This window comes from Salvelinus namaycush, chromosome 5 (assembly GCF_016432855.1).
Source record: "Salvelinus namaycush isolate Seneca chromosome 5, SaNama_1.0, whole genome shotgun sequence".
NCBI lineage: Eukaryota > Metazoa > Chordata > Actinopteri > Salmoniformes > Salmonidae > Salvelinus > Salvelinus namaycush.
Genome location: NC_052311.1, coordinates 67,788,802 through 67,816,772, shown reverse-complemented (window position 1 = coordinate 67,816,772; position 27,971 = coordinate 67,788,802). Strand labels below are relative to the sequence as shown.

Sequence of the window (27,971 nt, the reverse complement as noted above, 5' to 3'; positions counted from 1 at the left end):
TGGCACCACAATAAGTGAGAACAAATATTTTTCCAAAATAAGAAAATATGTAATTTGTGTTGAGAATTTTCTATAGGGAAAAGAGTCGAATGGTCATTTCAGTGGTTGATTCAAATTAGTAGAACAAACTGTCCCCTAGGCCTCTGTCCTAATTGCCAATAATCTGTCATAATGTGTGCTAAAGGCGCCCTCTGCAGGGGATCTGGTAGATCAAGTGGAACGGTTACCCTTTCCCCGGCCTAGACACTGGTCGGTTTGGTATGGGACGGTTGGAATTTGAGGAGCGCAAACTGATTCATGCCACAAGTTGTGATGCGTTTAACCGCTTTCTTAGCAGTTAAAAAAATGTATTATGACAAACACAGCACTAGGCATTTTCATTCACAAAGTTTTTTATTTCTATTTATGTAGACCACTGAAAGACTTCTCCCCTGAGTCAATCACAGATTGACAGACAGACTCACCAATATTCAAAGCGGGCACCGCCTACTGCTATGTGCTCAACCAATACCTGTATTCCCTCTAGCGGGGCTGGGCGGCTCGTCCGGCATCGGTCACAAAGGTAACAGGTTGGAGCTGTATTTAACGAATTTATCTGTCTGTCTCGAATTATGGATATGCTCTGCTCTTTCAGAAGTATTTTCTGTCCGGTTTAAACATTATCTGTATTAACACCAAGTAAAACAACAGAAGAGGACTCGAAAGTCGAAAATAAATTGATGAATTGTACTACTTTGACCAAATAGCAGGTATGTTTCTGGATGTTGTTTAGTTCGCAAGCTAGCTAGCGAACTAACCCAGACAGCTAAATTAACTAGCTAGTTATGACAGTAGCTTGGGGTTAGCTTGCTAGCTCTAGCTGGTTGGCTTGCGCAATACAGACACATAGCTAGCTAATACATTTGTCCGCTCCGTCTTTGATAACTTGCTCTCTTGTTGGTATCTTACCCTAAGTTTACTTTTAATGATGGCGAAACGGTGCTGAGGAACGTCACTCAGAATTCCAAGGCCACGGAGCAGGTGTATCTTTGCATTGCCTCGTCTAGATCTCTCCCGTAGTGGTATTCTCATTTTAAACCAAGTGTACAGTCAGTGTACCCATCTGTCAATGTCACACATTCTCTTTTTACATGTCAGTTATTTGACGCTTTCTCGGAGCTCAACTTCAACAACTTGGCTCATTGCCTCTCTTCTCCCAAGTTTCACTTACGCTAGATGATACTATGACGCATACACTGAAGAATTCAATGTAGCCAGCGAACTCTGTTCAAAAGAGACCCAACGTAAGTTATCTAAGCTATTTACCATTCTCTGTAATTTTATTGGCCAACATTCAGTGATTACGCATGGACATGTAGCCTACAGAAAGTACCAAGTGGCCAGGGTGTCTCATATCTGATGCAAGATCGCAAGTGTTAGATGTTTGATAAGATGACGTTATGAATTTAAACTTGACATTGATGTCTATGCATTATTTTGGCTGTTAGTATGTAGAATTTAACACAGCAGTTTATTGATGACCGATGGGAGAAAGCTCAGCCTGAGGGACATGTTTTACTGAGCGAGACCCTGGAGTGTGCAGGTAGAAGGTGTGTTTAAGGGGGCTGTTTACTGAGCATCACAGTGTGGAATGTGGGTGACTGGAGGGGTGTATTAGGTGCTTCTATTTGGTGTTTGTGTTCTATTTGGCAACACTGAAGTCTTCTTTGTTATGCCAATGAGGGCCATTAGAATCAGAGAGGAAGAAATGGCTGTTTGTTTGAGTGTGAGAGGAGTGGAAAAGGGTCTGGTCTAAGTCAAGAATGGGATGAATTGCCAATCACCAAGGAAACAGTCTTAACTGAAGGACTGTCTTGGGGACCCAAGTTGGTGTGTTATTTACATTTTCTAATGACAGAAGCATTAATTAATGTGGAAAGTCTTTGGTATTTCAGCCACCAGCCACTCATGACTGTAGGGCCCAATAAAATCCGTGTTGTGGATGGAACACAGAATCTAGACACTAAAATGGAATTCAACAATATTTGAACAATATTTTCTTTAGTTTTTCTATTAAAGTGTGATTTTGAGTGAACCTGAATAAACTGTGAAAAACAGAAACCTAGAAAAACAAAATGGAGAAATCAGGCAAAAAATAAACCAGATTTTATAGGGCCCAACATCAGTCATGATATGTAATCTATTTGTCACCACAGAAGGAGACAGTCACACACATGTAAGACCATCCTCTTTCAGGTGCTTTCACTGAAGCACTGCCCTATATGCAGGGACAAGGCCTTGGTTGTAGAATACAGTCCAGTATTGTGATGAAACTTAGAGGAGGCTAAGTAGGAACAAAGATTTCTAGCCTACTGACTTTATGCTCTCTACTCTCACTATTGAATGAATCAAAGACAGCCACAGCCATGACTCCATACTCCAGTGGTCCCTTTCCACACTCTCTCTCCTAATTCTCCCATCCCTTCCCAGAGATGGAGGTGGCCTTAATTAAATTCAGTGCGGGAGAATTAAATTTGATAGCAGAGCCGGTGGGTTAGGAGACACTAAAGGCGCCTGCATGCATCCCAGCTGAAACAGTTCGGAAGAGTTTATGCATATATTACGACAATATTTAGACTTTAAAAAAATAATTGTTTGGGACTTTTGTTCGTTTTAGCTGTTTGGACACATTTTTTCTTGAGGCAAGCCGAAGTCTACGCCCTTTGTCGGTGATTGGTCAACAGTAGGGATTCTTCAATAGTTTTTGTTGTTATTCAACGAGAGATGAATGACAACTGCACCAAACATCTTAGATGTAGATTTTATTTTTATTTCCTCTAAGATCTCCTCTGCAAAAACGTCAAAATTAATGACAGTTTACTTGAGTTATTCATTCAGACTATTTTGAGGAAGTGTATACTGGCTACGGCGTCTCAAAATGGAAAAACAGTACTATTGCTGCTCCCCCCCCCCCTTGTTTTTCAAGCAAAGGTCTCGGCTAGGCGCCAGCTGAACTGAAGCATGCTGACGCCTTAAGGGAGTCAGTAACCTGAGGACTCTAGAGTCTGAGTGAGGACTCCTTTACCTGGTCACACTGTAGTCTGTTGTTAGGCTGCAGGGCACCGTCCCTTACCTATTCTCTCTAAAGTACATGGTGTGAAGCACTGGCTTAACAGAAGCCTGTTGGTCTTAACCTCAGACAAGTATCCACAGTCAATCTCTGTTACAGGTCCGGTCAGCTGCCTCATGTGCTTCTCTCCAGAGACAGAGATTTGGAACCCAGGGGAGGGTTAGAGAGATGGATGGAGGGAGGGATAGAGGTTAGGAAGATGGATGAGGGAGGGATAGAGGTGAGGGAGGGAGGGATAGAGTGTAGGAAGATGGATCGAAGGATAGAGAGGTTAGGATTGGAGGGAGGGATAGAGGTTATGGTGAGGGAGGGAGGGATAGAGAGGTTAGGGGGAGGGAGGGAGGGAAGAAGGGAGGGATAGCGAGAGGTTAGAGAGATAGACAGGTTAAAGAGATGGAGGGAGGGTCAGGTGCAGAACAGTGATATAAGTGAGGCAGACAGACAGACTGAGGGAGAGCTGAAGAGGGCCAGGGGGAGAAGAGTGTTGCGTTTCTGCCCTCATTTTCTGCTCCACATCGTTTGGACAATAGGATGGGCTCACCCTCTGTCCCCTGACTGTCTCCCCTTACCCTGGCCATCTCCTCTCCACTGTCCCCTTTCACTGCTTAGCAGCTGAACTGGCCTGTTGGAAGTGGCTTGACACACTGACACAGGAAGATGGGGAGAGAGAGAGAAAGGGAGGTGGAGAGAGAGAGAGAGAAAGGGAGGTGGAGAGAGAGAGAGAGAAAGGGAGGTGGAGAGAGAGAGAGAGAAAGGGAGGTGGAGAGAGAGAGAAAGGGAGGTGGAGAGAGAGAGAGAGAGAAAGGGAGGTGGAGAGAGAGAGAAAGGGAGAGGGAAATGGTTGGCATCCACTCCTGTGTTCCTGTTATGTTTGGTCCTATTCACTGTCAGTTCTCCCTGCTGAGACTGAGCCTCTGTCTCACACACGCAGGCGCACAAGCAAGCAGTGTTTCCCAATATGTTTCAGTACCAGGGACAGGCAAGCAATGCTCCTCCCTCCTTAGAGTAGCCAAGTGCCTAGATGAAACTGTAGAATGGAATAAATCAATGTCAGGAGGTCAGCAACATACTCCCAAGGACCAGGGATTGACACACTGCTTTAAACTCAGCCTCTACAACTGATTATGGATGATTAGCCTATGCATGCAGAAAGGAGGGTTGGTGTTGAAGATCCTTTGTAACTGTTGACCTATATCTGAAATAAATATCCTAGGCTTTCTGTTGTCCTCTGTCTGAAAGACCTGACTTGTAGCTGGCTTTCTGTTGTCCTCTGTCTGAAAGACCTGACTTGTAGCTGGCTTTCTGTTGTCCTCTGTCTGAAAGACCTGACTTGTAGCTGGCTTTCTGTTGTCCTCTGTCTGAAAGACCTGACTTGTAGCTGGCTTTCTGTTGTCCTCTGTCTGAAAGACCTGACTTGTAGCTGGCTTTCTGTTGTCCTCTGTCTGAAAGACCTGACTTGTAGCTGGCTTTCTGTTGTCCTCTGTCTGAAAGACCTGACTTGTAGCTGGCTTTGGGACCTCTTCACCACTACTTGCCACTTGGCCATTAGGATGTGTGTGTGACTGTGTGTGTGTGACTGTGTGACTGTGTGTGTGTGACTGTGTGTGTGTGACTGTGCGCGTGTTACGGTCGTCTGCACTAATGTACAGTGACGGGGTGCTTTTTCAATGGCATGCTTTGGATGTCTGTCTTAAGGCGAGGTATGTGCTAAGTGACGAGCTGAACTGTACACACACTGGAGTTGTAATGACAATGGCATTTTGGGTTATGATTAATTGTCATGCAAATGGACACGGTTATTGTCATTTTTGTTGCAAAATGTTTTGAGCTTATAATGCATCTGTAAAAATTTGTTAGGACTAGAGGTCGACCGATTTATGATTTTTCAAAGCCGATACCGATAATTGGAGGACTAAAAAAAGCTGATAGCGATTAATTGGCAGATTTTTATATATATTTGTAATAATGACAATTACAACAAAACTGAATGAACAAAAACAACACTTTTATTTTAACTTACTAAATTGATTTTATTGATGTATTATATTATGTTCAATTCGGTTTAAATAATGCAAAAACAGTGTTGGAGAAGAAAGTAAAAGTGCAATATGTGCCATGTAAAAAAGCTAACGTTTAAGTTCCTTGCTCAGAACATGAGAACATATGAAAGCTGGTGGTTCCTTTTAACATGAGTCTTCAATATTCCCAGGTAAGAAGTTTTAGGTTGTAGTTATTGTAGGATTATTTCTCTCTATACCATTTGTATTTCATATACCTTTGACTATTGGATGTTCTAATAGGTACTTTAGTATTGCCAGCCTAATCTCGGGAGTTGATAGGCTTGAAGTCATAAACAGTGCAATGCTTGAAGCATTGCGAAGAGCTGCTGGCAAACGCAGGAAAGTGCTGTTTGAATGAATGCTTACGAGCCTGCTGCTGCCTACCACCGCTGTCAGACTGCTATTTCAAATCATAGACTTAATTATAAAATAATAACACACAGAAATACGAGCCTTAGGTCATTAATATGGTCAAATCCAGAAACTATCATTTCGAAAACAAAACGTTTATTCTTTTAGTGAAATACGGAACCGTTCTGTATTTTAGCTAACGGGTGGCATCCATAAGTCTAAATATTGCTGTTACATTGCACAACCTTAAATGGTATGTCATAATTATTTAAAATTCTGGCAAATTAGTTCGCAACGAGCCAGGCGGCCCAAACTGTTGCATATACCCTGACTCTGCGTGCAATGAACGCAAAAGAAGTGACACAATTTCCCTAGTTAATATTGCCTGCTAACATGAATTTCTTTTTATACAGATTTAAAAAAATATATACTTCTGTGTATTGATTTTAAGAAAGGCATTGATGTTTATGGTTAGGTACATTCGTGCAACGATTGTGCTTTTTTCCGTAAATGCGCTTTTGTTAAATCATCCCCCGTTTGGCGAAGTTGGCTGTCTTTGTTAGGAAGAAATGGTCTTCACACAGTTCGCAACGAGCCAGGCGGCCCAAACTGCTGCATATACCCTGATTCTGTTGCACAGCACGCACAAGAAGTGACACAATTTCTCTAGTTAAAAAAATTAATGTTAGCAGGCAATATTAACTAAATATGCAGGTTTAAAAATATATACTTGTGTATTGATTTTAAGAAAAGCGTTGATGTTTATGATTAGGTACACATTGGTGCCACAACAGTGCTTTTTTTCGCGAATGCGCTTGTTAAATCACCCGTTTGGCGAAGTAGGCTGTGATTAAATGTTAAATTAACAGGTACCGCATCGATTATATGCAACGCAGGACAAGCTAGATAACTACACATGGTTGATGATATTACTAGTTTAACTAGTGATTATGTTAAGATTGTTTTTTTATAAGATAAGTTTAATGCTAGCTAGCAACTTACCTTGGCTCCTTGCTGCACTCGCGTAACAGGTAGTCAGCCTGCCACGCAGTCTCCTCGTGGAGTGCAATGTAATCGGCCATGATCGGTGTCCAAAAATGCCGATTACCGATTGTTATGAAAACTTGAAATCGTCCCTAATTAATCGTCCATTCCGATTAATCGGTCGACCTCTAGTTAGGACATACCTAATGAATACCACACAGCATGGTGACACCCCTGTCTCCAAAATGAATGAGACAAATGAACCTGCTCCTTCCGACTGTGCCTTTCTGTTTGTAAAATCATTTGAATCTTTCCCACTTAATTTAACAATAGTTTACGCAATAGAAGTTTTTCTTTCTACTTGAATATAAAGTTGAATCCCCTTTCTACTAAAATGTATGTATTATAACGATTATTTTTAGTTCAAGGTTGTCCTTTAATTGTCGGTTACAACATTATATGATAAACCTGCCAAGCCTAACACACACCGACACACACCCATCCCTCGTCAGATTGACAGATTAACCTCTTAGTCATTTTGTCATACTCATATAGCATCTGTCTGTACTGTAATGATAGGAGCATAGCCACCCCCAAACTACTTCCTGTGGCTATGCTCCTATCATTACAGTACAGACAGATGCTATATGAGTATGACAAAATGACTAAGAGGTTGAGGTTAATCTGTCAATCTGACTAGGGGATGGGTGTGTGTCTCTCACCTCTCTCGTCCTGATAGCCAGGGCTTTGATTTATACTGGACACCATATATAAACTGCACCAAGGTCTTCACTGACGCTCTTTACAACACCACTCATCACCTGTGAGCGTGTGCGCCTGCTTGTACACAGTTCATTCCAGAGTGTGTATGAGGAGTGCAGGCATGTGTGGGGGCAGGGCTTCCTATCCACAGGAACAAGAGCTTGACATTGTGTTATCACCACCATGACACACACTGATAAGAGAAGAGAAACTGTAATCTCTGTTTCAGTGAGGGAGGTAGGGAGAATGAAAGTTTGTCTGTGTGTGAAAGAGGGAGAGAAGGTGGAGAAGGGTGGTAACTGGGTTAGTGCCTGGTGTTGTAGTTGGTTGGTTATAAGTGCAAAGGAGACATGCTAATGAGGCATGCAGTGTAATGACCTAGTGATGAGAGCTGACCATGTTAATGAGGCACGCAGTGTAATGACCTGGTGATGACAGCTGACCATGTTAATGAGGCACGCAGTGTAATGACCTAGTGATGACAGCTGACCATGTTAATGAGGCACACAGTGTAATGACCTAGTGATGACAGCTGACCATGTTAATGAGGCACGCAGTATAATGACCTAGTGATGACAGCTGACCATGTTAATGAGGCACGCAGTATAATGACCTAGTGATGACAGCTGACCATGTTAATGAGGCATGCGGTGTAATGACCTAGTGATGACAGCTGACCATGTTAATGAGGCACGCGGTGTAAACCATGTAGTGTAATGACCTAGTGATGACAGCTGACCATGTTAATGAGGCACGCAGTGTAATGACCTGGTGATGACAGCTGACCATGTTAATGAGGCACGCAGTGTAATGACCTAGTGATGACAGCTGACCATGTTAATGAGGCACACAGTGTAATGACCTAGTGATGACAGCTGACCATGTTAATGAGGCACGCAGTATAATGACCTAGTGATGACAGCTGACCATGTTAATGAGGCACGCAGTATAATGACCTAGTGATGACAGCTGACCATGTTAATGAGGCATGCGGTGTAATGACCTAGTGATGACAGCTGACCATGTTAATGAGGCACGCAGTATAATGACCTAGTGATGACAGCTGACCATGTTAATGAGGCACGCAGTATAATGACCTAGTGATGACAGCTGACCATGTTAATGAGGCACGCAGTATAATGACCTAGTGATGACAGCTGACCATGTTAATGAGGCACGCAGTATAATGACCTAGTGATGACAGCTGACCATGTTAATGAGGCACGCAGTGTAATGACCTGGTGATGAGAGCTGACCATGTTAATGAGGCACGCAGTATAATGACCTAGTGATGACAGCTGACCATGTTAATGAGGCACGCAGTATAATGACCTAGTGATGACAGCTGACCATGTTAATGAGGCACGCAGTATAATGACCTAGTGATGAGAGCTGACGTGGCACAGGTCACCATAGAGAGGGAGGCGGGAACTCCTGAGACATTTCAACACATGGACATGATACAGTCAGACGTCAACAGTTAAAAACATCAGATGAAGACAGGGTGACAAAGGGACATGTAGAGGGAGACTGAGTTGACTTACTGAGCGAAACAGAGGGAGGATCCTTCACAAGGACGGGCTGTGGATCATGTGTGATTACAGTTGATTGATCTAATAAAGATCCTAGATTGAGGAAGGAGTCTCACCTTTGCTGTGCTGGTTGGGCTGGCCTGGTTTAGGCAGGGATTTCTAAAGAAGAGGAATAACTAAACCAAGTGGAAGTCAAGAGAGAGAGTACACGTAAGGGGAGCCAGAGAGTGGGAGGTAGTTGTGTGTTTCCAGGTTAATGAATAATGAAGGTCACTATGAACAAAGTCCATTCTAAAGCAACTCCACTGAGACTCATTTTCTCACACACCTTTTGTAACTTGCACACCCAATAGAAACACACACAGTCCACCCTCATTCTGTGTGTCTGCATGACATTCATACCAGTCAGATATTCAGTTGACCTACTTTCCCGGGAGAGAAAACAATAAATGACTTCTGTCACATTCACTTCTTTAAAGTATAACACTTGGAATAGCTGTACTAATATTGTCTTTCCCCCTCTCCACTTTCTCTCCCCTCTCGCTGTGTCTCCTCCTCCGCCCCGTCCCCTCTCGCTCTCTCCCTCCCCAGTATGAGTACTCCGTCAGGTCGTAAGAGCCCCGTGGACTACGGGGTTCAGATTCGCTTCATCAACGACTCAGGAGGGGGGCTCCCCTCGACCCAGCTGAGATCCAAGCCCCCCTCCACCTCTAAGTACGGGGTGGCTGTCAGGGTCCAGGGCATCGCTGGACAACCCTATGTGGTTATGAAGGACGGGGGCCCAAAGGGAGATTCGTATGGGGTGCAGCTCCGTACCCACTACCCCCCGGGTTACGGCAGTTTGCTCCGCAGGAGAGACGGAGAGGAGGGAGAGGGTGGAGGAGGGCAGGGAGGGGCATTACGCAGGGCACAGTCACATGGTTCATTACTGGAGAGTGAGGGGGGAGGAGGATTTGGGAGACCACCAGGGGATGGGAGGTCTGGTAGCTATGGGAACCTGGATGGAGGGATTGGGGTCGCGGAAGAGAGAACGGATAGAGGGGGGTATGGGGAGGGGGGTATGGGGAGGAATATAATGTGTGGCTCGTATCAGTCCGGGCTCAACGGGTCACTGGGGAGGGGAGGGGGGAGTCAGTATGCCCCTGACCTCCATCCTTCCCAAACAGAGCAGCCCACCCTGACCATGGCACACCCCCACCCCCAGAGCCTACCTTACCCAGCACACCCCCACCCCCAGAGCCTACCTTACCCAGCACACCCCCACCCCCAGAGCCTACCTTACCCAGCACAGCCCCACCCCCAGACCCCCGTCAACAGACTGATCAGCAGGTTTGACGGCAACAGCAGTACCAGAGAACAACAGAGGGGGCGCTCTCCTGTAGCAGAGGACCCTAGAGACACCATCTCCCCTTCCCTCGCCCCCAACCCCTACTCCTCCTCACCATCTCTCACTCCCAACCCCTACTCCTCCCCTCCCTCCTCCACTCACAGCAGCCTGGGACGGGGCCAAGGCTCCGTCAGCAAGGCAACGTCCCACCCAGCCAATCAGCGGGCTCTGCCGGGGAGGTTTGTCTCTGTGGAGATGCCGTCAGCCAATCGGACAGACCCGCTGGTAAGCGACTGGACGGGAGGGGAGAGCGGTTACTAACTAGTATACTTAGCTAGTACATTATCAATACCCCCAGTAAAGTTTAAAAACATACTAACACTGAGCTCTGTTTAAAGGTGACCCCTGACCTTCTGCTTCAGAGTTCAGAGGTCACCAGTGAGGAGGAGCAGGTCATGCAGACCATCTACAGCGTCCTCAGAGAAGGGTACAGCATTTATCTTACTGTGTCATTCAACATTTATTTAGGCCAGTTATCAACCTCCTTCTGACCATGTGTGTTTGACCTGTTGTGGTTCACCCCTCAGGACTAGTGAGAGTGACTCAGTCATCAGACACAAAGTCAGGGTGATCTTCCAGAAGATCCAGGGACTCAAGGTACTTTAATATACAGTGCCTTCGGAAAGTATTCAGACCCCTTGACTTTTTCCACATTTTTGTTATGTTACAGCCTTATTCTAAAATGGATTAAATAAAACATTTTCCTCAACAATCTACACACAATACCCCATAATGACAAAGAAAAACAGGTTGTTCGAATTTTTGTTTTTACCTAAGTATACGGACCCTTTCCCTTTGATTGGAGTCCACCTGTGATAAATTCAATTGATTGGACATGATTTGGAAAGGCACACACCTGTCTATATAAGGTCCCACAGCTGACAGTGCATGTCAGAGCAAAAACCAAGCCATGAGGTCAAAGGAATTGTTCGTAGAGCTCCAAGACAGGATTGTGTCGAGGCACAGATTTGGGGAAGGTTACAAAAAAATGTCTGCAGCTTTGAAGGTCCCCAAGAGCACAGTGGCCTCCATCATTCTTAAATGGAAGAAGTTTGGAACCACCAAGACTCTTCCTAGAGCTGGCCGCCCAGCCAACCTGAGCAATAGTGGGAGAAGGGCCTTGGTCAGGGAAGTTACCAAGAACCAGATGGTCACTGACTAAGCTCTAGAGTTCCTCTGTGGAGATGGGAGAACCTTCCAGAAGGACAACCATCTCTGTAGCACTCCAACAATCAGGCCTTTATGGTAGAGTGGCCAGACGGAAGCCACTCCTCGACAGCCTGCTTGGAGTTTGCCAAAAGGCACCTAAAGACTCTCAGACCATGAGAAACAAGATTCTCTGCTCTGATGAAAGCAAGATTAACCTGTTTGGCCTGAATGCCAAGCATCACGTCTGGAGGAAACCTGGCACCATCCCTACGGTGAAGCATGGTGGTGGCAGCATCATTCTGTGGGGATGTTTTTCAGCGGCAGTGACTGGGAGACTAGTCCGGATTGAGGGAAAGATGAACGGAGCAAAGTACAGAGATATTTGATGAAAACCTGCTCCAGAGCGCTCATGACCTCAGACTGGGGCAAAAGTTCACCTTCCAATAGGACAACGACCCTAAGCACACAGCCAAGACAACGCAGGAGTGGCTTCGGGACAAGTCTCTGAATGTCCTCGAGTGGCCCAGCCAGAGCCCGGACTTGAACCCGATCAAACATCTCTGGAGAGACCTGAAGATAGTTGTGCAGCGACACTCCCCATCCAACCTGACAGAGCTTGAGAGAATCTGCAGAGAAGAATGGGAGAAACTCTCCAAATACAGGTGTGCCTAGCTTTTATTTTATTATTTATTTAACTAAGCAAGTCAGTTAAAATCAGATTACCATGACAGCTAACCAAAAGGCAAAAAACCTCCTTTGGGGACATACTCAAGAAGAAGAGGCTGGTGCTTCAACAAAGTACTGCGTAAAGAGTCTGAATACTTATGTCAACGTGATATATCAGTTTATTTTTATTTTTAATACATTTGCAAAAATGGCAAACTTGTTTTTGCTTTGTCATTATGGGGTATTCTGTGTAGATTGATGGAAAAAAACAATTTAATTCATGTCAGAATAAAGCTGTAACGTAACAAAATGTGGAAAAAGTCAAGGGGTCTGAAAACTTTCCGAATGCACTATACACCTTAGTAGTACTCTAATATACATCTCTATACACCTCAAGGTACTCTTATATACAGTTAAGAACAGATTCTTATTTTCAATGACAGCCTAGGAACAGTGTGTTAAACTGCCTTGTTCAGGGGCAGAACGACAGATTTTTTTACCTTGTCAGCTCGGGGATTCGATCTTGCAACCTTTCGGTTAACAACCTCTATAACCATTAGGCTACCTGCCGCCCCATAATGATGAGTGCGAAAGTTAGACGCGCATATCATCACCCTGCTAACCTCGTACCATTACAATAACAAGGGAGATTAGCATTTTATATCATACCCCCAAGACATGCTAACCTCGTACCATTACAATAACAAGGGAGGTTAGCATTTTATATCATACCCCCAAGACATGCTAACCTCGTACCATTACAATAACAAGGGAGGTTAGCATTTTTTGCGGGGTAAGATATTTATGCCTCTACCTTTCTCACTCATCATTATTTAGGATTATCCATAATCATGGTAGTATACACATTATTACTGTAGAAGTGTTTAGAAACATATTCTATTCTTATTTACAATAAAAGTAACTAAAATGACACAATACATTATTTACCATTCATTTCTATTGGGCAAAAAATTATCAAACGCTACCAAAACAAACAGCAAATGCGTCCGACAAGTTTGTGGTCCCAAGCTTGATGTAAACGTAAAAATAAAGGAGAGCCGCACACTCTAGGAGCTCAGATGCAAAAATGTAATTACCAACGTTTCGACAGCCAAGCTGTCTTCATCAGGGTATAATCACAAACACTGTGGGATGACTCGTTTATATAGTGTCAAAAGACACACAGGTGTCTGTAATCATTGCCAAGAGTGGCCTAATATCATTGGTTAATTCTCAAATATTAAAATGGCATACAAAGAACGGCATACAAAAAAACAAATGGATAGCATACGATCATAGATTCATTTTAGACTACACAAGCTTACAAACAATTACAATGGCAAAGTCACAATAATCACAAGAATGGCTTCAGATCAAAGTCTACATTGAGACCGAAGGGAGCAAGGGTCTTTAAGTTAAAGATCCAGGCAGCCTCTCGTTTTAACAATAAATTATCAAGGTCACCCCCTCTCCTAGGGAGGGTGACATGTTCGATGCCAATATAACGCAGAGACGAAATCGAGTGGCCTGCCTCCCAAGCTTGATGTAATCATTGTTTGCCAGGAATATGGGACCAAATACTAAACGTTTTTCTACTTTTTAATACACAAGTGAATTTGTCCCAATACTTCTGGTCCCTTAAAATGGGCTATCTACAAAAAGTGCTGTAATTTCGAAACGGTTCACCTGATATGGATGAAAATACCCTCCAATCAAAGCTGACAGTCTGCACTTTAACCTCGGAGTCATTGTATCATTTCAAATCCAAAGTACAGAGCAAAAAATATAAAACAATGTGTTACTGTCCCAATACTTTTGGAGCTCTCTGTACATCTGTATACACCTCAGTAGTACTCTAATATACATCTGTATACACCTCAGTAGTATTCTAATACATATCTGTATACACCTCAGTAGTACTCTAATACACATCTTTATACGCCTCAGTAGTACTTTAATACACATCTTTATACGCCTCAGTAGTACTTTAATACACATCTTTATACGCCTCAGTAGTACTCTAATACACATCTTTATACGCCTCAGTAGTATTCTAATATACAGTACCAGTTAAAATGTTGGACACCTACTCATTCCAAGGTTGTTGTTTATTTTTAATATTTTATACATTGTAGAATAATAGTGAAGACATCAAAACTATGAAATAACACATGGAATCATTAAGTAACCAAAAAAGTGTTACATCAAAATATATTTGAGATTCTTCAAAGTAGCCACCCTTTGCCCCTTGACAGCTTTGCATACGCTTGGCATTCTCTCAACCAGCTTCATGAGGTATTCACCTGGAATGCATTTCAATTAACAGGTGTGCCTTGTTAAAATGTAATTTGTGGAATTTCTTTCCTTAATGCGTTTTGAGCCAATCAGTTGTGCTGTGACAAGGTAGGGTTGGTATACAGAGATAGCCCTATTTGGTAAAAGACCAAGTTCATATTATGGCAAGAACAGCTCAAATAAGCAAAGAGAAATTACAGTCCATCATTACTTTAAGACATGAAGGTCAGTCAATACGGACAATTTCAAGAACGTTTCGTCAAGTGCAGTCGCAAAAACCATCAAGCGCTATGATGAAACTGGCACTCATGAGTACCGCTGCAGAGGATAAGTTCATTAGAGCTACCAGCCTCAGAAATTGCAGCCCAAATAAATGCTTCACAGAGTTCAAGCACATACACATCTCAACATCAACTGTTCAGAAGAGACTGCGTGGGTCAGGCCTTCATGGTTGAATTGCTGCAAAGAATCCACTACTAAAGGACACCAATAAGAAGAGATTTGCTTGGCCGAGAAACACGAGCAATGGACATTAGGAAATCTGTCCTTTTGGTTCCAACTGCCGTGTCTTTGAGAGACGCAGAGTAGGTGAACCGATCTCCGCATATGTGGTTCCCACCGTGAAGCATGGAGGAGGAGGTGTGATGGTGTGGGGGTGCTTTGCTGGTGACTTTGTCGGTGATTTATTTATAATTCAAGGCACACTTAACCAGAATGGCTACCAGAGTTCTGCAGCTATATGCCATCACATCTGGTTTGCCCTTAGTCCCGCTATCATTTTCAACAGGACAATGACCCAACACACCTCCAGGCTGTGTAAGGGCTATTTGACCAAGAAGGAGAATGATTGAGTGCTGCATCAGATGACCTGGCCTCCACAATCACCTGACCACAACCCAATTGAGATGGTTTGGGATGTTGGACAGCAGAGTGAAGGAAAAGCAGCCAACAAGTGCTCAGCATATGTGGGAACTCCTTCAAGACTGTTGGAAAAGCATTCCTCATGGAGCTGGTTGAGAGAATGCCAAGAGTGTGCAAAGCTGTCAAGGCAAAGGGTGGCTACTTTTAAAGAATCTCAAATATAAAATATATTTTGATTTGTTTAATACTTTTTTGGTTACTACATGATTCCATATGTGTTATTTCATAGTTTTGATGTCTTCACTATTATTCTACAATGTAGAAAATAGTACAAATAAAGAAAAACCCTTGAATGAGTAGGTGTGTCCAAACATTTGACTGGTACTGTACATCTCTATACACCTCCGCGGTACTCTAATATACATCTGTATACACCTCAGTAGTACTCTAATTTACATCTCTATACACCTCCGTAGTACTCTAATATACATCTGTATACACCTCAGTAGTACTCTAATATACATCTCTATACACCTCCGTAGTAGTCTAATATACACCTCCGCGGTACTCTATTATACATCTCTATACACCTCCGCGGTACTCTATTATACATCTCTATACACCTCCGCGGTACTCTAATATACATCTGTATACACCTCCGCGGTACTCTATTATACATCTCTATACACCTCCGCGGTACTCTAATATACATCTGTATACACCTCCGCGGTACTCTATTATACATCTCTATACATTTCTGTAGTACTCTAATATACATCTGTATACACCTCAGTAGTACTCTAATATACATCTCTATACACCTCCGTAGTAGTCTAATATACACCTCCGCGGTACTCTATTATACATCTCTATACACCTCCGCGGTACTCTATTATACATCTCTATACACCTCCGCGGTACTCTAATATACATCTGTATACACCTCCGCGGTACTCTATTATACATCTCTATACATTTCTGTAGTACTCTAATATACATCTCTATACACCTCCGTAGTAGTCTAATATACACCTCCGCTGTACTCTATTATACATCTCTATACACCTCAGTAGTACTCTATTATACATCTCTATACATTTCTGTAGTACTCTAATATACATCTCTATACACCTCCGTAGTAGTCTAATATACATCTCTATACACCTCCGCGGTACTCTATTATACATCTCTATACATTTCTGTAGTAGTCTAATATACATCTCTATACATCTCCGTAGTACTGCTCATCCTCTTATTTCACTTTGTCATTGGTGGTGCTAGCTGTCATTCTATGGGGTATCCACTAAAGTCACTCTCCCCCTCTCAGCCCAGTGAGAGCTCTGGTGAGGAGTGGAGGAGAGAAAAGAGGGATCTGGAGGGGAAGATGATGGAGCTACAGACCTCTCTACAGGAGGAGAGGAGGGTGAGTGGAGAGTAGGAGAAAAAGAGGAAGGAGTGATCATTTGGGGCGTGATGGAAAGAGTGGAGCGATGGTGTTTGTTTTGCACCTAGGGAGCTCTATCATCTGTGTGTGTGTGTTTTCTGAGAGGAGCTGCTGTTGTGGTTTTTAGTGGCAGTCTAATCTGAATGCCCTAAAAGCCATGTAAATGGACCACAGATGATTTAAACCAGTTTAAACCTGTTGGGTTAGAGGTGGACACACAGTATTCTATCTGATAATGAGTCATTATGTGTTGGCTTAAGGGAGTTGGGCTGGTATTTAACTCTAACACCCTATAATCACTTAATCATGTATGTGAATTCTACTGAGGAAACACGCCTGTCTGACACTATTCTGAAGTACACACAGACACAAACGCACAGCATGTTTAAGTAGAGAATCATGCCTGTTCTCCAAAATATTTCTAACGGTGTAATTAAATACTACCACTCTGTCACCTCGCCTCTGTCGTCTGATGTTGTGGTGGTCATGTAGCCTACAGTACAGTACTGTGTGTGTGTGCATAGGGCTCTGTGGGCAGCTCTGACCCTGTGTTAAAGGCAGAGCTGGAGTCATGTCTGGATGAGAACATGCAGCTCCAGGAGACTGTGGACAGGACGAAGACTGAACTACATCAGACACATGCTGAGTGAGTAACAGTGAGCAGGACAAATGACCTGAGTAGAAAGAAACCTTGAGAGGAACCAGGCAGGTTGAAAGTGACTCCAGGCTGCTGGATCAGAACTGAAGGTCCCTGCTGGTTATAATGATGGCTTATTGAAAGGTTTTTTGTTAGTGTTGAGATAAAGAGCATCAGATCTCTCTTGTAAAATAGATTTTATCCCAATGAGAATAACCTGTAGAAATAAAGGTTAAATGAATAAATCACGGTCTCTGTCAGGCTGAGTCAGTTGCGTATGGAGAGAGAGAGTGCTGAGTCCAGAGTCAGAGAGATGGAGGACCGACTGGTTGAGCTACAGGAGGAGCTGAGGACAGAGAACGGCAACAAGACGGTAACACAACACACATTTGGGTGGTCTTGAGACACAAGATCTTTGTTGTGCACTCTTTGTAATTGTCCGGTAGGAATGTGTTATGTGTGTATTGTGTGTCTACAGGACCTGGTGACGTGTCAAGCGTCTCTGTTGGAGGTGTCCATGTTGAAGCAGAAGCTGGAGGATTCTCTGAGACAGAGAGAGAGGGAGCTGACGGCTCTGAAGGGAGCTCTGAAGGACGAGGTGGCCACGCACGACAAAGAGATCGAGACACTTCGAGAACAATACAGCACTGACATGGAGAGACTGAGGAGTACCATGGAGCAGGTCTCACAGGTACAAGTTTCAACGTTTATTCACCACGGCCACAGGATACAACCGGTGGAAAACGGTAGTCAAATTCTTACTTGAGAGCTCTTTCCCAAGAAGAGCTCTTTCCCACACACACGCGTGCACTGAGGGAGCAGCAGAGCATGAAGTGATTGAGACCCACTGGACTTGCTTCACACCGGTGCATTATAGCAGGAACAAGTGATTACACCGTTACGTTACGTTTGACTGCACAGACGAAGCCACAAGCAGCACATTCTTAATGACACGTCTTACTGACTCTGTCATATCCACCCTCTGTCTCTCTTCTTTTCTCCCCACACTCTCATATCCACCCTCTGTCTCTCTTCTTTTCTCCCCACACTCTCATATCCACCCTCCCTCTCTTTTCTCTCCCCCCTACCTCTCTCTCCCCACACTCTCATATCCACCCTCCCTCTCTCTTCTCTCCCCCCTACCTCTCTCTCCCTACACTCTCATATCCACCCTCCCTCTCTCTTCTCTCCCCCCTACCTCTCTCTCCCCACACTCTCATATCCACCCTCTGTCTCTCTTCTTTTCTCCCCACACTCTCATATCCACCCTCCCTCTCTCTTCTCTCCCCCCTACCTCTCTCTCCCCACACTCTCTCATATCCACCCTCCCTCTCTCTTCTCTCCCCCCTACCTCTCTCTCCCCACATTCTCATATCCACCCTCCCTCTCTCTTCTCTCCCCCCTACCTCTCTCTCCCCACACTCTCATATCCACCCTCCCTCTCTCTTCTCTCCCCCCTACCTCTCTCTCCCCACACTCTCATATCCACCCTCCCTCTCTCTTCTCTCCCCCCTACCTCTCTCTCCCCACACTCTCATATCCACCCTCCCTCTCTCTTCTCTCCCCCTACCTCTCTCTCCCTACACTCTCATATCCACCCTCCCTCTCTCTTCTCTCCCCCCTACCTCTCTCTCCCTACACTCTCTCATATCCACCCTCCCTCTCTCTTCCCCCCCCCCCTACCTCTCTCTCCCTACACTCTCTCATATCCACCCTCCCTCTCTCTTCTCTCCCCCCTACCTCTCTCTCCCTACACTCTCTCATATCCACCCTCCCTCTCTCTTCTCTCCCCCTACCTCTCTCTCCCTACACTCTCTCATATCCACCCTCCCTCTCTATTCTCTCCCCTACCTCTCTCTCCCTACACTCTCATATCCACCCTCCCTCTCTCTTCTCTCCCCCCTACCTCTCTCTCCCTACACTCTCTCATATCCACCCTCTCTCTTCTCTCCCCTACCTCTCTCTCCCTACACTCTCATATCCACCCTCCCTCTCTCTTCTCTCCCCCCTACCTCTCTCTCCCTACACTCTCTCATATCTACCCTCCCTCTCTCTTCTTCTCCCCCCTACCTCTCTCTCCCCACTCTCTCATATCCACCCTCTCTCTCTCTTCTCTCCCCCCTACCTCTCTCTCCCTACACTCTCTCATATCCACCCTCCCTCTCTATTCTCCCCCCTACCTCTCTCTCCCTACACTCTCATATCCACCCTCCCTCTCTCTTCTCTCCCCTACCTCTCTCTCCCTACACTCTCTCATATCCACCCTCCCTCTCTATTCTCCCCCCTACCTCTCTCTCCCTACACTCTCTCATATCCACCCTCCCTCTCTCTTCTCTCTCCCTACACTCTCTCATATCCACTCTCTCCTCTCTCCCCTACCTCTCTCTCCCTACACTCTCTCTCTTCTCTCCCCTACCTCTCTCTCCCTACACTCTCTCATATCCACCCTCTCTCTTCTCTCCCCTACCTCTCTCTCCCTACACTCTCATATCCACCCTCCCTCTCTCTTCTCTCTCCCTACACTCTCTCATATCCACTCTCTCCTCTCTCCCCTACCTCTCTCTCCCTACACTCTCATATCCACCCTCCCTCTCTCTTCTCTCTCCCTACACTCTCTCATATCCACCCTCCCTCTCTCTTCTCTCCCCCCTACTTCTCTCTCCCTACACTCTCTCATATCCACCCTCCCTCTCTCTTCTCTCCCCCCTACACTCTCTCATATCCACCCTCCCTCTCTCTTCTCTCTCCCTACACTCTCTCATATCCACTCTCTCCTCTCTCCCCTACCTCTCTCTCCCTACACTCTCTCATATCCACCCTCTCTCTTCTCTCCCCTACCTCTCTCTCCCTACACTCTCATATCCACCCTCCCTCTCTCTTCTCTCCCCCCTACACTCTCATATCCACCCTCCCTCTCTCTTCTTCTCCCCCCTACCTCTCTCTCCCTACACTCTCTCATATCCACCCTCCCTCTCTCTTCTCTCCCCCCTACCTCTCTCTCCCTACACTCTCTCATATCCACCCTCCCTCTCTCTTCTTCTCCCCCTACCTCTCTCTCCCTACACTCTCTCATATCCACCCTCCCTCTCTCTTCTTCTCCCCCCTACCTCTCTCTCCCCACTCTCTCATATCCACCCTCCCTCTCTCTTCTCTCCCCCCTACCTCTCTCTCCCTACACTCTCTCATATCCACCCTCCCTCTCTCTTCTTCTCCCCCCTACCTCTCTCTCCCCACTCTCTCATATCCACCCTCCCTCTCTCTTCTCTCCCCCCTACCTCTCTCTCCCTACACTCTCTCATATCCACCCTCCCTCTCTATTCTCCCCCCTACCTCTCTCTCCCTACACTCTCTCATATCCACCCTCCCTCTCTCTTCTCTCCCCCCTACCTCTCTCTCCCTACACTCTCTCATATCCACCCTCCCTCTCTCTTCTCTCTCCCCTACCTCTCTCTCCCTACACTCTCTCATATCCACCCTCCCTCTCTCTTCTCTCTCCCTACACTCTCTCATATCCACTCTCTCCTCTCTCCCCTACCTCTCTCTCCCTACACTCTCTCTTCTCTCCCCTACCTCTCTCTCCCTACACTCTCTCATATCCACCCTCCCTCTCTCTTCTCTCCCCCCTACACTCTCATATCCACCCTCCCTCTCTCTTCTTCTCCCCCCTACCTCTCTCTCCCTACACTCTCTCATATCCACCCTCCCTCTCTCTTCTTCTCCCCCCCAGTCTCAGGCGGGTATTGAGTCAGAGCGGTTGCGTGTGAATGCATCGGTGCGTACTCTACAGCAGCAGCTGGAAGACTGCAGGGACGAGAGTGGCCACTGGATGACGCAGTTCCACAGTACTAGAGATGAACTACGGACCACCAAACAGGAGTGAGTACACGCACGTACAGAGAATACAACCTTACCGTGAAATGCTTACTTACAAGCAACCAACAATGTAGATTTAAGAAAAATAGGAGTGAAGTAAAATAGATAAGTAAAAAATAACAGTAACAAAGGAAGTTTGACTGGTACTGTACACGTACACACACACACTTCACTTAAGTCTTGCACATCTCTTCGTGTTTTTCATCCATGTTTTGATCTATGTAACCATCCACATGTCCCATTTCTATCCTCTGTTCTCTCATTCTGTACCGTTAATGTCTCCTCTTCTCATTGTGTCTTATTGGCTAGAGACCCGTCCATCACCCCTGACCCACCGTGAGGGAGCCTATATATGTGCTGTCTATGCTGTATATAGGTTATAGCTGTGCTAGTAGCCGTGCTAACCCAATTTCCGCGCCCCTGCGGAAATGTAATTAACATATAAAAAAATCCCATCAAAATGTCTCTGTTTAAGCTAGAGAGATGTTTTTTTGCATGGGCTGCATGCATGTTAGTAGCCGTGGTATTACCATCTTAAAATAATTCCATATTTTAGAACCCCCCCCCCCGGCTTAGACAGGACTTAGACTCTAGAGGGTTTTAATAGCTGCGGTTAATAGCCGTGGTTTATGGCCGTGTAGCTGACATTCTAGTTAAACCAGCTTCTGTGTTTCTCTATTTGACTGACTGAAGAAATTGTGATACCATAGAATGACCTAGTTTTAACAACAAAACATTTGATCAACTTTGAGGGACTGATATCAGCATTGGCGATTTAACTGTAGCTTCTGTGATCAAACTGAACGATGTCTGATCAGTGCTGATCTGTGACTTGATTTCTAGATTTTGAAATGGATCTTGTATTGGTTAAAATGTTGTGTGTGTTGCAGGATGCTGCAGGCTCGTCTGGAGAAAGAGGAGCTCGAGGAAGAACTGAACGAAGTACAGGAGAGAGTCAACACCATGAAACAGCAGATACCAGACCCCAGTCATACACACACACTCAACCAGGTACACACACACACACACACACTGATACTGACAAACACACACACTCAACCAGGTACACACACACACACTGATAGTGACAAACACACACACTCAACCAGGTACACACACACACACACACACACACTGATAGTGACAAACACACACACTCAACCAGGTACACACACACACACTCAACCAGGTACACACACACTGATAGTGACAAACACACACACTCAACCAGGTACACACACACACACACACACACTGATAGTGACAAACACACACACTCAACCAGGTACACACACACACACACACACACACACTGATAGTGACAAACACACACACTCAACCAGGTACACACACACACACTGATAGTGACAAACACACACACTCAACCAGGTACACACACACACACACACTGATAGTGACAAACACACACACTCAACTAGGTACACACTGATACTAACAAACACACACACTCAACCAGGTACACACACACACACACTGATAGTGACAAACACACACACTCAACCAGGTACACACACACACACACACTGATAGTGACAAACACACACACTCAACCAGGTACACACACACACACACTGATAGTGACAAACACACACACTCAACCAGGTACACACTGACACTGTTCTCCACTGTCATTTCAGGAGCTGCAGAGTTTGCGTGCCGATCTGCAGCAGGCCCAATCAGAGGCAGAGAAGAAAAGGGCGGAGCTCGATAAAAAGGTCATGGAGGTAATCTCCCTGAAGAAGGCCAACCAGGAGCAGGAGGCGGAGCTCAAGTATGAGATGGACAGGCTGAGGGGCCAATCAAATCGAGCCAAAGAGGATCTAGCCAAAGCCCAGGAGAGAACCAAACAGGTGTGTGTTGTGTAGTACCAGCTATGTGAATGGGAAAGATGGCCACTTTTCCTCCCTTATATTCACAATCTCCATCCTTCTCTCAACCACTCACCTCTTTGTTTCTCTCCATAGCTCCCTGACCCGTCGGTAGTGTCTGGCCTGCAGTCAGAGCTGACTGATGCTCGTGGGGAGAGAGACAGACTGGGAGAGAAACTCGCCAGCACTGAGCAGGAGCTGCAGTCAAACACAGAGCGGCTGGCCAGAACCCAGACAGAACTAAACGCTCTGAGAGACTCACAGCAGGAGCAGGAGGCAGCTAACACACGCCTCCGAGAGAAACTCTCACGCCTGGAGGTGAGACATACACACTGCTACACACACACACACATTACACTACCTCTTTCTCACAACTCTTTGTTAGTGGGTGTGTTGTGTTTCACAGTATGTATTTGTGTGTGTGTGTGTGTCCAGGCTCAGCTGGCTTCCAGTGCATCAGAGAGTTCGGAGGCAGAGCTGTCCCTCCAGGCGGAGTTGAGGGGGCTGAGGCAGGAGCTTGACGAGGCCAGGAGAGGAGCCTCTCGGCTGGGCCAGGACCACCTGCAGCTCAGCCTGCGTCTGGAGGACAGGGAGAAGGAGAGGGACCAGCTCACACAGACCAACACACAGCTGGAGGAACAGAGGAGACAGCAGGAGCGGTCCCTGGACAAACTCAATAAGGAGGTGAGGAGTGTGTGTCTACATGGGTTTTTCTGATGCTCTGTGTACTGCATTGAAGTGCTGTATTTACAAATGTACACTGTGCAAATAAAAATCTCTCTCTCTCTGTCCTCTTACTCCTCGCTCTCTCCCTGCTCTCACTCTGCCTCTTTCTCTGTCCATGTAGTTTGAATCTTTGTCCCAGTCGTCTGGTGAGGAGGTGCAGGTTCTCAGGGCCCAGCTGGAGGAACAGAGAGAGAGATCTCGCAGGGAGACACAGGAGGCCCAGAGGCAGGGCAACGACAGACTGGTAGAACTGGAGAGGAGCCAGACCTCCCTCAAGAGACTGGAGGAGGAGGTGAGAGGAATGGAGGGAGGAGGAAAAGAGGGAGGAGACGGAGGAGGAAAGGGTCTTCAGGAGGTGAGAGATGAAGGGACGGGGTGGGAAAAGAGGGAGGAGACAGAAGAGGAAAGGGTCTTCAGGAGGTGAGAGATGAAGGGACGGGGTAAGAGAGGAGGAGGAAAAGAGGGAGGAGACGGAGGAGGAAAGGGTCTTCAGGAGGTGAGAGATGAAGGGACGGGGTGGGAGAAGAGGAGGAAAAGAGGGAGGAGACGGAAGAGGAAAGGGTCTTCAGGAGGTGAGAGATGAAGGGACGGGGTAAGAGAGGAGGAGGAAAAGAGGGAGGAGACGGAGGAGGAAAGGGTCTTCAGGAGGTGAGAGATGAAGGGACGGGGTGGGAGAAGAGGAGGAAAAGAGGGAGGAGACGGAAGAGGAAAGGGTCTTCAGGAGGTGAGAGATGAAGGGACGGGGTGGGAAAAGAGGGAGGAGACGGAAGAGGAAAGGGTCTTCAGGAGGTGAGAGATGAAGGGACGGGGTGGGAAAAGAGGGAGGAGACGGAAGAGGAAAGGGTCTTCAGGAGGTGAGAGATGAAGGGACGGGGTAAGAGAGGAGGAGGAAAAGAGGGAGGAGACGGAGGAGGAAAGGGTCTTCAGGAGGTGAGAGATGAAGGGACGGGGTGGGAAAAGAGGGAGGAGACGGAAGAGGAAAGGGTCTTCAGGAGGTGAGAGATGAAGGGACGGGGTAAGAGAGGAGGAGGAAAAGAGGGAGGAGACGGAGGAGGAAAGGGTCTTCAGGAGATGATGGTATTGGTCAGGGTTATTCAACTCTGACCCCATGAGGTCCGGAGCCTGCTGCTTTTCTGTTCTACCTGATAATGAATTGCACCCACCTGGTGTCCCAGGTTTAAATCAGTCCCTGAATAGAGGGGAACAATGAAAAAACACAGTGGAACTGGCTTTGAGGTCCAGAGATGAGTTTGAGGGGTGAAGGTGTTTCGTCTTTAATGCCGCTGATCCAGAGTGTGTGTGTGTCGTGCGCCAGGCGTCCCGTCAGAAGAAGGAGCTGCTCTCTGTGGTTGAGGAGAGAGACAATGTTGAGCTGGACAAGGAACTGCTCACCAACCGCCTGCACCACCTAGAGGTTGAACTGGAGAACAGCAGGAGCAGCCTTACAGACAAGAGCAGGGAGCTCCGCAGCACTGAGGACAAGATGAAACGACTGGAGCTGGAGCTGGAGGAGGAGAAGGGATCTGTGGAGCTACTCACTGACAGAGTCACCAGGACCAGAGACCAGGTACACACACACTATAAATGTGTGTCTAGCAGCTTTCAGCAGTCTGTTGGTTAACAGTTGAAAGAACCAGGACCAAGCTAGTTAAAGAATGTATTTGTTAGCTCTCCTCTCACCCTCTTTCTCCTCTCACCCTGTCTGGCGCTCCTCTGTCTGGCGCTCCTCTCTCTGTCTGTGTGCAGATGGAGCAGCTGCGTTCAGAGCTGATGCAGGAGAGATCCTCCAGACAGGACCTGGAGCTGGACAAGAATGCCCTAGAAAGACATGTACGTTAAGTCTGTGTCTCCACTGAAATGATCTTAAGGTCTGAGTGATGATTGATTATGCTTAAATCTCTCTCTCTCCAGATGAAGGAGTTGAAGACCAGAGTATCTGATATGGAGGGTCAGTCTCGCTCCTCTGTAGGAGTGGCTCAGCTGGAGAGTAAAGTTCACGAGTTGGAGGAACGCCTCCACAGTGAGGATAGGTACACCGCACACTACACGTCCCACAACGCACCACACCCAAGGAACTACAGACCCCACAATGCACCACATAGTCTAGAATATGATATTTTGTAGCAAAAGCTGATTTTATGGTTGGTATGGTGGTTTACTATTAATTAGAGAAGTGTACCTCAAATTGACATTCACATTATTGATGACAAGTTAAGCTTATGATATTATGAACTGGTCACACATCTGTACCCAGAATCACCTTGTTCATGTTTGTGCTAAAGATTTAAGTGTGTCTGTCGGTGTGTGTCTTAGGGAGAAGAACTCCATGTTGTCGTCTCAGCGTCGCCTGGAGAAGAAACTGAAGGAGCTCAACTTTACCTTGGAGGAAGAGAGACACCAACACACAGAACAGAGAGACCAGGTACACACACACACACACACACACACTATATACACACACACTCACTCACCCTGACTGATTCCTCTGTGTTGTAGCTGTCTCTGCGTGTGAAGGCTCTGAAGAGACAGGTGGATGAGGGGGAGACAGAGGTAGAGAGGATGGAGGGATTGAGGAGGAAGGCCCAGAGAGAGATGGAGGAACAGATGGAACTAAAGGAGGCCTTGCAGGGCAGAGTCACCGCGCTGGAGACTGAGCTCAAGTAAGTCTGTGTGTGTTGTGTTTCCAAGTCTGACACTCTACCTGTTTCACATGTTAGATTACTAAGTATCTCCTTTCTCCTAGATGTGTCTCTTCTTCTGAACCAGACCAATTATCTCTGTTCTCCTCCTCTCCCTCCAGACCAATTATCTCTGTTCTCCTCCTCTCCCTCCAGACCTCTTTCTGTTCCTCTCTTCAGTGAGCTGACATTTACTGGCAGCCTGTTCACTCCCCACAGCCAAACTAGTGTGTGTGTGTGTATCATTCTATGGATCACTGAGCTCCTCTCTGATCCCTCAACAGAGATGCTGCTATCAGACACACGTCATTACAGAATAAAGCAGTCGGATTCACACACACCCATTTCAACAGTCACACTCACCCAGCTGTGTAAAGGTGTCTCATTAAACCCCACTCAACAGTGCTGTGGGAACACACACACACACACACACACACACACACACACACACACACACTTCAACAGTCACACTCACCCAGCTGTGTAAAGGTGTCTCATTAAACCCCACTCAACAGTGCTGTGGGAACACACACACACACGTATGTGCAGGTCAGCTGTAAAGGGGGAGGCAGAGACAGATCTAGCAGACAGAGCAGTCATCCCTGTATGTACTGTATATCACACCAGTCAGTTCCCATATCTGACCAGCAGAGGGCTCTCTCCCTGACAGATACTACAGGGAACTATACTGTCTACTGTAGAAGTCAACTGTCTACTCCCACACGTTTGCTGAGACCCACCTACAGCCTCTGTTATAGTGAACAATAGATGATGAAGATAACATTGAAGCTGATGGTGTTGATGGTGTGTTTCAGGAGGAAGGTGCAGCAGGCGCAGCGTCAGGCCCTAGACTCGTCGGCTCTGAGCTCTGACGAAGATGATGAAGGCCTGTACAACCCCTCCAGCATCACATCCATCCTCACTGGGAGCAACCTTCACACCAGCTCCTGCTAGAGGGAGGGAGGGGTAGTGGCAACCTTCACACCAGCTCCTGCTAGAGGGAGGGAGGGGTAGTGGCAACCTTCACACCAGCTCCTGCTAGAGGGAGGGAGGGGTAGTGGCAACCTTCACACCAGCTCCTGCTAGAGGGAGGGAGGGGTAGTGGCAGCCTTCACACCAGCTCCTGCTAGAGGGAGGGAGGGGTAGTGGCAGCCTTCACACCAGCTCCTGCTAGAGGGAGGGAGGGGTAGTGGCAACCTTCACACCAGCTCCTGCTAGAGGGAGGGGGGGTTATTTTAATCACTACAGGGTTGGAGGGTAGTAGAGGGAGAGAGGGGGTTATTTTAATCACTACAGGGTTGGAGGGTAGTAGAGGGAGAGAGGGGGTTATTTTAAGCACTACAGGGTTGGGGGAGGGTAGTAGAGGGAGAGAGGGGGGTATTTTAATCACTACAGGGTTGGAGGGTAGTAGAGGGAGAGGGGGTTATTTTAATCACTACAGGGTTGGAGGGTAGTAGAGGGAGAGAGGGGGTTATTTTAATCACTACAGGGTTGGGGGAGGGTAGTAGAGGGAGAGGGGGGGGTTATTTTAAGCACTACAGGGTTGGGGGAGGGTAGTAGAGGGAGAG

The 27,971-nt window shown here is 46.4% G+C and overlaps 1 protein-coding gene across 4 annotated transcripts; it reads left to right on the top strand.

The window, feature by feature from the left end:
- Positions 1-541: 541 nt before the first annotated feature.
- On the top strand, positions 542-27,741 carry LOC120048811 (cingulin-like). 4 transcript variants are annotated; one of them, XM_038995049.1, is made up of 21 exons: positions 542-749; positions 9,390-10,410; positions 10,524-10,612; positions 10,713-10,782; positions 16,484-16,579; positions 17,125-17,246; positions 17,499-17,610; positions 17,716-17,928; positions 20,965-21,113; positions 22,001-22,121; positions 22,769-22,981; positions 23,096-23,317; positions 23,435-23,683; positions 23,847-24,017; positions 25,041-25,292; positions 25,472-25,555; positions 25,637-25,755; positions 26,039-26,147; positions 26,222-26,385; positions 27,219-27,369; positions 27,414-27,738. In XM_038995049.1, the coding sequence occupies exons 2-20, from the start codon at positions 9,391-9,393 to the stop codon at positions 27,355-27,357; spliced, it is 3,714 nt and encodes a 1,237-aa protein (XP_038850977.1). In that variant the 5' UTR covers positions 542-749; position 9,390; the 3' UTR covers positions 27,358-27,369; positions 27,414-27,738. The 4 variants fall into 4 exon arrangements, with proteins under 4 accessions (XP_038850977.1, XP_038850976.1, XP_038850978.1 ...); XM_038995048.1 differs by having other exon boundaries at positions 27,219-27,738; XM_038995050.1 differs by lacking the exon at positions 25,472-25,555 and having other exon boundaries at positions 27,219-27,741.
- The last annotated feature ends 230 nt before the right edge of the window (positions 27,742-27,971 follow it).

Excerpts from the sequence above, each read along its gene's own strand:
- LOC120048811 (XM_038995049.1), top strand. The coding sequence starts at position 9,391 with ATGAGTACTCCGTCAGGTCGTAAGAGCCCCGTGGACTACGGGGTTCAG. Across the intron at positions 16,580-17,124 it reads CTCTACAGGAGGAGAGGAGG|GGCTCTGTGGGCAGCTCTGA; the intron begins GTGAGTGGAGAG and ends GTGTGTGCATAG. Across the intron at positions 21,114-22,000 it reads CTACGGACCACCAAACAGGA|GATGCTGCAGGCTCGTCTGG; the intron begins GTGAGTACACGC and ends TGTGTGTTGCAG.